Source organism: Pinus tabuliformis, chromosome 7, assembly GCF_031772625.1.
Source record: "Pinus tabuliformis cultivar Carrire ecotype Pingquan chromosome 7, CPIR1, whole genome shotgun sequence".
Classification (NCBI taxonomy): domain Eukaryota; kingdom Viridiplantae; phylum Streptophyta; class Pinopsida; order Pinales; family Pinaceae; genus Pinus; species Pinus tabuliformis.
Genome location: NC_142293.1, coordinates 687,024,948 through 687,036,730, shown reverse-complemented (window position 1 = coordinate 687,036,730; position 11,783 = coordinate 687,024,948). Strand labels below are relative to the sequence as shown.

General features: G+C 32.5%; 1 protein-coding gene across 1 annotated transcript; it reads right to left on the bottom strand.

The window, feature by feature from the left end:
• Window positions 1–7,907: 7,907 nt before the first annotated feature.
• On the bottom strand, window positions 7,908–8,641 carry LOC149249353 (uncharacterized). Its single transcript, XM_089452734.1, has 3 exons — window positions 8,353–8,641; window positions 8,183–8,248; window positions 7,908–8,098 (listed from the first exon to the last, which is right to left on the bottom strand). Exons 1-3 carry the CDS (start codon window positions 8,639–8,641, stop codon window positions 7,986–7,988), a joined length of 468 nt encoding a protein of 155 aa, XP_089308860.1. The 3' UTR covers window positions 7,908–7,985.
• Window positions 8,642–11,783: the final 3,142 nt, after the last annotated feature.

Genomic DNA, 11,783 nt, shown 5'->3' with positions numbered 1-11,783 from the left:
AATTTGGTTAACAACTCTTCCATTGAGTTACATTTACAAAATTTCCATTCTTTATTGATTTCTATATTTTCTATGGCTATTCAAAGTATACGCAGAAGTTTTCCATAATCATAAAATTTCCAAAACGGATAAAGTATTTATGAGTTGCATAGGGTTTTAAATTTTAATCTTTATCTAAATGGTATTTGTAAGTTTTAGATAATCTCTATTTGATTAAGAAACTTTACAAACTCATTTTAAAAATTTTATTTTTATTTTTATTTATAAATTAGAAATTATTATTCATAAGTTATAAATCAGTTTTTTTATAAATAACTCGTTATATATATATATATATATATATATATATATATATATATATATATATAATTTTTATAATAAAATTAAAAAATATATTTCAATAACTCATAACTACACACAAACACAAAGACAGGCAAAAGGGGAGCGTTGTCTCATAGTGAGCACATGAGACTAGAGGAATATGGATAATTATTCAAAATATTTTATCAATCTTTTTATAATTTAATTATAATTATTTAAAATATTTTAAAAAAATAAAATTAAATAAAAAATAATTAGTTTGTTATTTATATTTATAAAAATAAGGGTCAGGATCGAGATGTAAAGGTGATAGTCATCTAATAAGGATTTGTCTGCACCCAGTATTTTTTTAAATTTGTTGAAAATTATTGTTATAATTTTTATTTTATTTGAAATTTAAATTTTAACCATTTTTTTTATTAGGATTTTTTATATTTTTTAAATAATTTAAAAGTGGAGTATTTTTTTAGGGGTATAATTTTTTTAAATTAAATTGATATTAAATTACACAATATTAATTTTTTTTTACCATAGTAATATCAAAATCTTTTTGCTATGGACAGTTAAATTTTAAATCACATCAAATAAAATTTCTAAGTGAAATAGAGAAATCATAAATTAATTGAATCTATCAATTAAACATGAAAATAACAATAGTGCCTGGAATTGATATATTGACTAGAGGTATAGATTGAGTTTGTTATAGAAAGGTTACTCAATGTTAGCCTGTTCTTCCACCCCCATCATGGTCCAATTTAAGGAAAAATTAACCAAATTAATATATTTTTGTTTTCATTTTAATATTTTAATTGTTATTCGATTAAAGTATATTTTTATTTTTATTCAATTTTAATTCATTTTTAAAAAATTTAATAAAAATAATCAATTAAATAATTATTTAGTATTTATATCATTATTATAATTATAATTTAGTAGAAAAAAGAAACAAATTGTTAAAACATTATTCTATATTTCTTCCCTCAACCGTGTGGAATAAACATGAACTTCTTTGGTTCTTGAGTTTCTTCCTTAAATTAAAAGGTATATGACATCTTAAGAAATTTCCATTCTTTAAATTTAAGTTTATATATATATATATATATATATATAATTTATAAAATGCTAATGAATAATGAAATAATTATTATAATTGTTTAACAATATATTATTATTGTCTTAATTTAATAAAATAAAAAAATAAATAGTTAAAAAAATAGTTTATATATTTTTATAAAATTTATAAACAAAACATCAAGTTTCATAATTCTTATTTTTTTTTCCCTTTTCTTTTATTTGATTACTCAACAGTTATGAAACGTTTTAGTAGGGTTTTTCAATTATGGATGATCACCTTCACATATAAGAGATTCCAATGGTTGGGCTCTATAGGTATTGATCACATATATGAATTATCTAAACACTTTAATGTAGTAAGTTGCTGCATGGTTACAATCCAATCCAAACTTAATATGATGACTAATTATGCCAACACCATCTTTGCTTCTCTCCAGAAAATGAAAAATAAAAATGTAAACAAAGATTTTTTCAACCCAACCTTTAGAAAAATGTCTCGGCAAAGTTATATATTTAAGCTAGTTAATTAGTTTATAATGTGTTCAATCCTTATTTCCCACAAGGACCTACATAATAGGGGATTCATGCTTCTTTTTAAGGTAAAATGACCCAAATGGGTACAACAAATTCCTATCTTTCAAGGTCAAATATGGTAGTTAGTTTTCTAAAGAGCATTATTTATTACCCATACTCCCCCAACAATAAACAAATTCAAAAAAATCTTCATCACTCTTGGGAAAAAATAGTCCCTTAACCCTTATTTAACATAAGGCGAAAAAGAAAAAAGCTCAAGGATATGGGAGAACAAAAGATAGAAAGCTCATGTTTATTAATAAATAATATATTTTCCAAGAGCTAGTGGAGGAGGAATGTTTATCTTTGAAACCTCTTTCCTTTCATTGAAGGACACATATCATTGGATGTATAGTTGTCCCTACCCTAGAAAAAAACTTGGCATTATGATGGCATGAAACACAAGGTGGAAGTATCATCATACCACCTTTATTGTTCATGAATATTATGAAGACACTTATGGGAGCATTCCAACTCAAACTTCTTGTTTCTCCACAAACTAGAAGAGGATTCTGTGGAAGCATTCTAGGCTTCACAAAGATGTAACTTATTAGAGGTTTTCTAAGATATGTTTTTCTACCAAGATATATCTGAAAGATAAAGGGTTTAATAATACATATTTTTTCCCGTTTGTAACAACATATAAATGAATTTAAGCACATATTTTTCCCACATAGTTAGATTCAAAAAATACAAAATAGTTCACATAAAAATATTGATATAGAGGAATATTAACAAATAATTTCTAATAAAAATCACTTTATGAAAATCCATTTTCTCCTAAACCTTTGTAAGGTTCAAATATTGAAGGGACAATGTAAAAAAAAGAATAATAGATAAGAATGAGAAGCAAGTGGGTTTATGAATCACAACCTCATGTTACAAGAATTTTCTCTCCACCACATTAAAGTTGGCCATATCAAAATTAATGGGTTCTATTTTTCTTAGCTCTGTACTATAGTATAAAATTACTCACAAGCTTTAAATTTGATTAATTATTTTGTTTAATAATAAATCATTTTATCTCTAATATTCAATCTTCCAAAAATGTAATTTTTTATTTTTTAATACTAATACATCTCACTTTATAATGATGGTTCATATATTTTAGAGAAATGATTAAGTATCATTATGGATTGCAAATTATAACTTTTTGTTGTTGGAAGAGCTATTATATTACAACAAAGGTTGAATAACCAAAATTTTAATGACTATTAGGTTGGCATCATGTATTTACAAAATGTAATCTTTCATATGCTATCCCTTTATAGTTTACTTATGCTTCAAATATTTCCTCACTTTATATTTTTCTTAGGCTTAGTATTTTAGATTAGGGAAGTGATATGAGAAGTTCAACTTATTTGAAGATAGGTAATTCTTGTGCAAACAACAAATGCCTTGATTTATTGAAAGTGAATTTTAATATAAAACCTTATTATTTTCAAATCCTCTTGATATATTCTAACAAATTGTATAAATTTCATTAATATTACATAAATAAACAAAAAGTATTTTATTTCACTCGTTAGTTAATTATTTTAGGAGTCTCTATTGATGTTATTTCAAATACGTTTTCTTTTTTGTTGTCCACATCTCATTCACCATATACTCTTACAAATGAGATGGTTCAACAAGGTTTCTGCTAGATTGAATTCACTGAATAGATAATTAATATGAACCATAATATAAATACAACATTGAATTTAAATATACTTTTAAGAATAGTAAAAGTATTATAAAAAATGAAATTGTATTGGCTATATATATATATATTCAATCTTTTTGCTACGAGAAAAACATTTCACCCTCAAAATTGTCCCTAGATGCAACTTTCAAATAATTCTAAATGCATCGATATTTTTATTATATTATATCATCTATTTAATTATCTTTCCTACACTAATTTAAGATATGAATAAATCAAAATAAGTCATTTTTTATTTGAAATTAATAGTAATTTCTAACATCATTATTATTACTCTATTCCTTTTGTTTGTTATGTAATGTGAATCCTTATATGACTCACACCCTTAATCTTTGGTTTGACTAGCCATGACCGAAGGATATCTAAGTTCTCAATATCTCTCGAGGGTACCTGACCTATGCTAAAAAACCTTTTAACATGGATGGATTTTTTCCCAAGAAATTTCAAACTGGTAATATTTTCACCATGGAGTGCCTTAACAAAACACTATGTCACTACCTATTATATGCCCTATAAACTTATTGTTACTTTATTTTTAATGTTATGACATAATATATTAACATATTCTATAATATAAAATATTAAAACAATAGTAAAATGTAAATCTTCACATGAATCTTATTATATTACTTTTACGTTTATAGTATCCATAAATTGTTTGTCCATGATTTTTTTCTTTAAACAAAATTAACCATAAACATAAATATAATTTTCAAAATTTAGAATTATTCTTAGTATAATGATATATTTCGTAGTTTCATATTAACTTGATTAATACTCTATAATCACACGTTGGTGAACAATGAAATGTAATAATAAACATGTACGGTGAATCATGGCTACATCCGACATGTTCAGGGTTAAAATTCCAATATGAGGAAGAAAGAAGAAGGGAAAAAAGGAACCAAAGTGATTAAATACGGTGTGACTATTGTATTGGTACAAAAAAAATTGCATGCCATGGATTTGGAAGAAAATCTGTACAAACATGAGACTCGCAGAAACCTCAAAGACAAAATATTGGGATCATTGATTATTCTATTGATGTGAAGGAATGTTGGGATCGTTTTGAATTACTTTGAATTGGTTAGGTGGGCATATCTATACATTGGGGAAGTGATGTATGCTTAAACAATTTATCCATTGAGGAAGTGGTACAATTAAGGAAAAATAAAGATATATATATATATATATATATATATATATATATATGTATTCTTTATTTTTCCTTAATTGTACCACTTCCTCAATGGATAAATTGTTTAAGCATACATCACTTCCCCAATGTATAGATATGCCCACCTAACCAATTCAAATTAATTCAAAACGATCCCTATATATATATATATATATATATATATATAAGTTTGTGTGGGGCTTACTTCTCATTAGTTAATAGGTTCAAATCTTATGGGGAGGGGTTTTGAGATCTGGGTCTCGTTAAGAACTTGTAGTACCTCTAAAAGTATTTAATATGGCTTCTAACACCTAGGGAGTACACCTCTTTCCCTCCCTCTCCCTCTTCCCTCTACTGTTCCTCTCCCTCTCCCTCTCCCTCTCCCTCTGCCTTTCTCTCTCTCTCCCATGCTCCCTCTCTCTCCCTACCCCCTCCTCTCTATACCTCCCCCTCGTCCTCCTGTCTCTCTCTGTCTCTTCCCCTAACTCCCTCTCCCTCGGTCTCCCTCTCTTTTCCCCTCTCACCTCCCTCCCTTGTTCCCTCCTCCCATCTCTCTCTCTCTCTCTCTCTCTCTCTCTCTCTCTCTCTCCCCCTCTAACCCCCCTCTCTCTCTCTCTATCACTCTTGCTCCCTCTCCCTCACCCTCTTTCCCTCCCTCTCTGTCTTCCCTCTCACACTTCCTATCCCTCTCCTATTCCTCTCTCTCTCACCCACTCTCCCTCGCCAACACGTCCCCCCTCCCGCCTCTTGCTCCTTCCTCCCATCTTTCTCTCTCTCTCTCTAGGATCTCCCTCCATATATTCCCCCCCTCCCCGACGTTTGTCTATCTGCGTGTGTGACCCCCCCTCTCTCCTCCTCCCTCCCTTTTCCCATCACCCCATCTCTCTCTAAATAATAACAAAATACAATTCACATAGGTAAAATAAAACATCCCTCTCTCTCTCTCATAACAAAAGATAATAAAAAATAAAACATCTCTCTCGCTCTCTCCCTCACTAATAAAAATATATATAATAATTTTTTCACATAGGTAAAATAAAGCATGTCTCCCTCTCACTAATAAAAAGATAGAATCATTTTTTCACATAGGTAAAATAAAACATGTCTCTCGCTCACTAATAAAAAAATACAATAATTTTTTCACATAGGTAAAATAAAACATTTCTATCTCATAACAAAGTATAATAATTTTTTCACATAGGTAAAATAAAGAATCTCTCTTAGTAAAATATAATAATTTTTTCACATAGATAAAATAAAATATCTCTCTAGACAAAATATAATAATTGTTTCACATACATAAAATAAAATATCTCTCTAGACAAAATATAATTTTTTTTTGAATTCGAGCAGAACGTATATCTGGCTTTTCCGGATTTTTGCTTTTGCGGATTTTTATGTGTACCCTGTTTTTCCGGCTTTTTCTCTTTTGATAACGGTCAAGTTTTACTATTTTCTAAAATCCTACATATCTCTAACGCCATTTTAAATAAATTGGAGAATGATTTTCCGGGGGGATAATTAACTGATTTTCTCTTGGATTTTTCTTCAATTGCATCCAAATGCATAGTATCGCATAGACAACCGAAATGTTTCATGATCTTGACACCGAAATTGTAACATCCCTAGATTTATGTAAATTTGAAAGTTACTGTGGTAAAAAGACTAATACAGTTGTTGTTATGTTTTAAACAAAATTGTGGCAAACTAATTCTGATTTGATAATTATATTTAAATATTTTTCTTGGAATTGCTGGCAGCCTCTTAGAGGTGAATCTTAAAGAAAATGATCAGTTGAGATAACTGATGGAACTACCCTTCAGGAGAGAAAAGGTCCTGACTGAGGGAATTCTGGGGGTGGACAGACAGAAGGAAAAGACAATCTTGCTCCAAGAGCAAAGAAGAAAAAGAAAAACAAGGTTACGTCTGGTGAGGACCAGATAACCTGGCACAAGGAGTGCACTAATCCCTGTTGAGGGCTGGAGGCCTGCAGGATAGCTCGGGGGGAGAACTCCGTCTGAAGGATGGATCTCATGGCTGGGAGGAGAGCAGAAATAAAGCTCAGGTGACTTTTTGTTTGAGCAAAACCATTCCTGACAGAGATAATCAGGTACGGTTCCAAACTAGTAGTCCCTGATAAATTATATACTGTGTATGGAAAGTACAGTGATTTAATTAGGAAAAGATTATGTGTTTCCTAAACAATGCTGTGAAAAATAGCATGGATATTGCATTTGGAAAAGCTAAGTAAGAACTGTCCTGTCGTGGACCAGTCTGGGTTAGTACCAGACAGAAATAATAAACTGAGTATAAAAATAAGTTGAACACGGGTTAGGAAAACCCTGCTTCGGGACGGGCTACAGTGTAGCAGTCACGACCCCAGTGTTATTAGAGAAGGGGGTTATTAAACGGAAGTAAACTTTATATCTGGTAAACCCGAGACATAGCATTTCCTGTATACAGACACATATAAACTACAAACTGTGTGCTACAATAAACCATAACGATAACAGAAGAATAACCATAGCTCAAATGCTATAACATTAACGATTACTATGGGAAATTATTTACATATGTGCAGATTTATAGCATGCAGACAGTATAAGAGACGTTCTGCTACCTGAGTCGGGGCATGAACTGATAATATCTTTTACTCATACTAAATCTGAGAAAGAAACTGTGCATGCGAGTAAACAGGGGACGTAAGTCTATTGAATAGCAAACCTGTGTATACAACTGTAATAGCATGCATTAGAATAATACTAATGACTAGGTGAAAAAGCAAAAATCCGCTCAACAAAGAACAACAGCGGTACAGTTACAAACCCTAAGTCTGCTTCATGCATAAGGGACTTTAAACGAAAATAACCTGATACAACAGTGAAGATGCCAGAGGGCTGTAAAATGTTCATAACTGTATCGACAATAAAAATAATCATTAAAACATATCAATACACTGTGTAAGGGAACGAGGCCGAAATGTTCATGCCGGTATCTGCGCGTGAAGGCCAGATCTGGGTCATGCAAACCGTCAAGAATCCAAGGTCTGCCGCTAGGCGGCTACTTGTATACATATATTTACAAAGCAAGAAGAGAACAGGTGGGTATAATCAACCCAAGAAACCTTTACAGTTATTAACTTGTAACATGATAGACACATTCACAACTTAAATTAAGCCGCGGCCAACTGTGGAGGGTTCTTAACAAAGAAGCCGAAAGCGGATGGAAAACCTCAGTGAAAACCTGATCTGCATGAGACCACACCGGGTTTACGTGACTGTAAACCTGAAATTCTCCAAACAAATAAACTCGGAAACGCCGAGGATCCTTACCTGGGGTGTTAGGAGATTGTTGCAGCACAAGTCGATATGGAGATCGCCCGGAGCACAGCCAAACAACTGTATGAAACTTGACAGAAAATGTAAATGGCGGTAAGGAAACTCAGAGATAGCTAACCATTAAAGCAAACATAAGCTGAGGAACGAAAAGACACCATGATTACCTGTAAGGTTCATAGCAACGAAACCCAGCTCCGGAGCACTGCAGGTTGCAGCAATGAATGGTTGGAAGACGAACTTGAGCAGAAGCAGTGATCGAGCCGCATTAGCCGCGGACGTCAAATGATCTAACACGGTGAATGGCCACATAAATACCACCGATAAACCCTGATAGAATTTCCGCCCTCTGATCTCCAGAAAAGATCTAGACCGTCGAAGTATAGCGGGAGTTGTTGGCGGAGAAATCAATGTTGGCTTCCCCAAGGTGTCACATGGCTGGAGTAACCAGGCCATGCCACCTGCCCTGGAAGGACGGTTCACAGTAAAGGCTGGAAAGAGCTGTCACCAGTTGAGTGCTGTGGCGGGACCATGTAAGGCCACGCCCATTAATACCAAAACGTTCAAACATCTACGGCAGCTATAACATATAATCAATACATAAACCAAACCCCAATGCTGACAGGGAGAAGCCGCGTGGTAAGTACAACTGAGACCCGAAGTTAAACACAGTCAATGACATATGTGGACAAGGATTATATATGTTAATGTAAGGGCGTGCCAACTCCATAATGATAAGGTATAAGATGCGTAGGTAAGACGGAATTATTAATATGATGAACCTTGAACTTAATGGTGGTAATGTTTAATGGTTATAATGTTTATGCGTGTATTTTTTAAAAAAAAATTGTATGTACATTTAAGTGGGTGTGACAAGTGGTATCAGAGCTAAAGGTTGCAGTACTGGCGCCTTTGGGAATTGGTAGGCGGAAAGGATATTGAGGTACGCCATCAGTAGGCATTAACTCAGGTATGAGTTTAATCATTCGCATATTCATTTATTTCATACACTACTTTTGGCATGACAGGTGTGATTCATGTTTATAACTTCTTTGAGAAGTAAGTAATAAGTTGTTACATAACTATGTTCATAACATTGGATTCCTGATGAGGATAAAAGACAATGAAACTTTTGCCGCACTTACAAACAAAATTGAACACTCATTACACTTAAGCACAATAGTGAACACTCATTGAGGAAGTGACCACCAACTACCAACTTTTGATTTGCACATATGGCCATAACAACCATGCATAAATTGATCTAGATTGAAATTACAATGAACGAAACTTAATAAGCCAATGCATGAATATAAATCAGGGGGAACATCCTTGAATAGGATGAAAAATTGTTTTAAAAAGGACATTAGAAGAACCCCTTTAGATATTGAAAACATGCAATGAGTCAAGCAGCGAGACTTGATTGTCATAACTCACTTTGATTCAGTCTTGTCATGGATGCATGAAGATGATTGGTAGTTGAGATTGGTTAGTGTTGTATGACTAACCCATAGAACTTATATGCATTAATTGAATTGGACTAAGATTGCTACAATCCGTAAACAAGTGAAGTTGATTGATGTCACATGCATGGAATGTGTGTGTGAAGATTCTCTCTCTCTCTGTGCTATAGTTCTAGTTGTTTATGAGAAGAGTTCTTAATTTTATTCACCATGAGAATGCATGATGAATAGTATATGCTTATGTCCTAATAGTTTTAATGATGATTACCTTCTAATCATCTGAAATCCATTAGCATGGTATGTGTTAATCATTACTTGTTGAGAGATAAAAATCATTGGAGCCTCGATTTAATGATGGTTGAATTTATCTCCACTATGGGAATGATGAATTTCCTATGCATGTTGCATTCTAGTGTGAAGTTAAGGGTAGAGGCATGTTCAGTGGGTAACATTTCGAGGACCCATTCCTGGTATGATTACATGCGATAATTATTCATAAATAGACTACCTGTGTTAATGCAATTGTCAGTAAACTCTAAACTACCTTCCCCAGCTATAGATGCTTCCAAAGGAAAAGGAAGCAAGGAGAAGGAAGAAGACCATGCTGTAGGGACAGACGGAGATGGAAAAGAAATAGCCAGGTCTGGTGATGACCAGATAGCGCAAGCTTTGGGTGTCAGAATCTTGCAGAAAACTCTAAGTCTGGGGACGACTAGATAGTGCTCGATGAGCATGTGAGTATTTCCTTGGCCATGCTTAAGGAGTTGGAAAATGATATCTATAGTGTGTTTCTGTTAATGATTTTCGTAATGTCTCCTTGAAGTCATTATTCGGAAATGGACACATAGTATTGTTATGATAATTGTTGCATCTAGCATCAAGTGGTAACTTTGGTGCGTGTGTGACACTTAGGAGATTATGCTTCTAATTGCATAAGTAGAGCAATTGCTTCCGGTTAGGGTGGTTTAAACTTGTTAGTTATGCATGTTGACCCAAGAATAAGATAAGTGTCTTGTTCACTTACTTGAAGAACATGTATGAATGTTTTATATGATTTCTTAGTAGAGGAAGTATTTGAATGCATGCAATAAAAGAATGGTTCTTTTATAGATTTTCGTGGTAAAGAAAAAGGGTTAAGGCATGCAGTTAAAGATTGATTGTTTATATGTTTTCTTGGTAGAGAAAATATGATAATACTTGCAGTAAAAGAATTGGTTATTGCTTCTTAGTAAAGAGAATAGGTAGTTCCTCCTAGTAGGACTACATGTGAGTCTTGTGAGAGAAATGTTTGTCTCTTGTTGTCTTTCTTGGAATAAAATCCTTGCTAAATATAGCCAAAGAATCTTCTTGAGAAAGAGGATGAGGCATATAAATGTCCTGAGGACATAGCATGGAAGGTGGCCAAGTTTTCTTGAATTAAAGTATGTATCTTTAATTGATAAAAGCTTCGTTTCTAAGCTCTAGTGATATGACTATGCATTACATGCATGATAAAAGATAACTAAGAATGTGCTTCTAGGCACATAGATATTCATCCCTAAATTCTTGAGGAAAGAATATATTACATATATACATAAATATCGTCTCCTCCTAAGAGTATGCATACTTCATGTATGAAGATGCATGATTTTATGAGAATTTTCTCGAAAATAAAAATAGAGGTTCTTTCCTTAAAGACACATTAGAATAGTGTTCATACAAGAACCAAAATCCTTACTTGTTGCATGAAAAGAACTATGTGCATTAAAGTAAAGTAATTGTGTTAGGAGAACACATTTTGCATATTGGTAGCTATTTTGATTTTGGAATTATGAGTCTGTGTGTACTTAGAGGAAGTGGTCATGTTAGCTTCCTTGAAAATAATAATCTCTTGGAGAGATTGTCTTGTTGAATGAGCTGTGTTGATTGCTTGATTTTGATACATAAAGGATAAGTAAACCTTGTTTTTGTATCTTGAATTTTTTTATGCCTAAAGATAGATATCTTTAATAATTTCTTGAAAGGGAATCTTGAGAAATCCTCACATCGGAAGATAGAGAAATGAGGATTAAAATGACTTCCTTTAAGAAAGAGGCATGTGGTTTGTCGTATGAAATGATGGTGGTCTTCTAGTGAAGGGAATAAGTGTTGCATAC

Coding starts and splice junctions, on each gene's coding strand:
- LOC149249353 (XM_089452734.1), bottom strand. CDS start 8,641: ATGGCCTGGTTACTCCAGCCATGTGACACCTTGGGGAAGCCAACATTG. Junction 8,249..8,352: donor CGTTGCTATGAACCTTACAG/GTAATCATGGTG, acceptor AGTTTCATACAG/TTGTTTGGCTGTGCTCCGGG. Junction 8,099..8,182: donor ACAATCTCCTAACACCCCAG/GTAAGGATCCTC, acceptor GGTCTCATGCAG/ATCAGGTTTTCACTGAGGTT.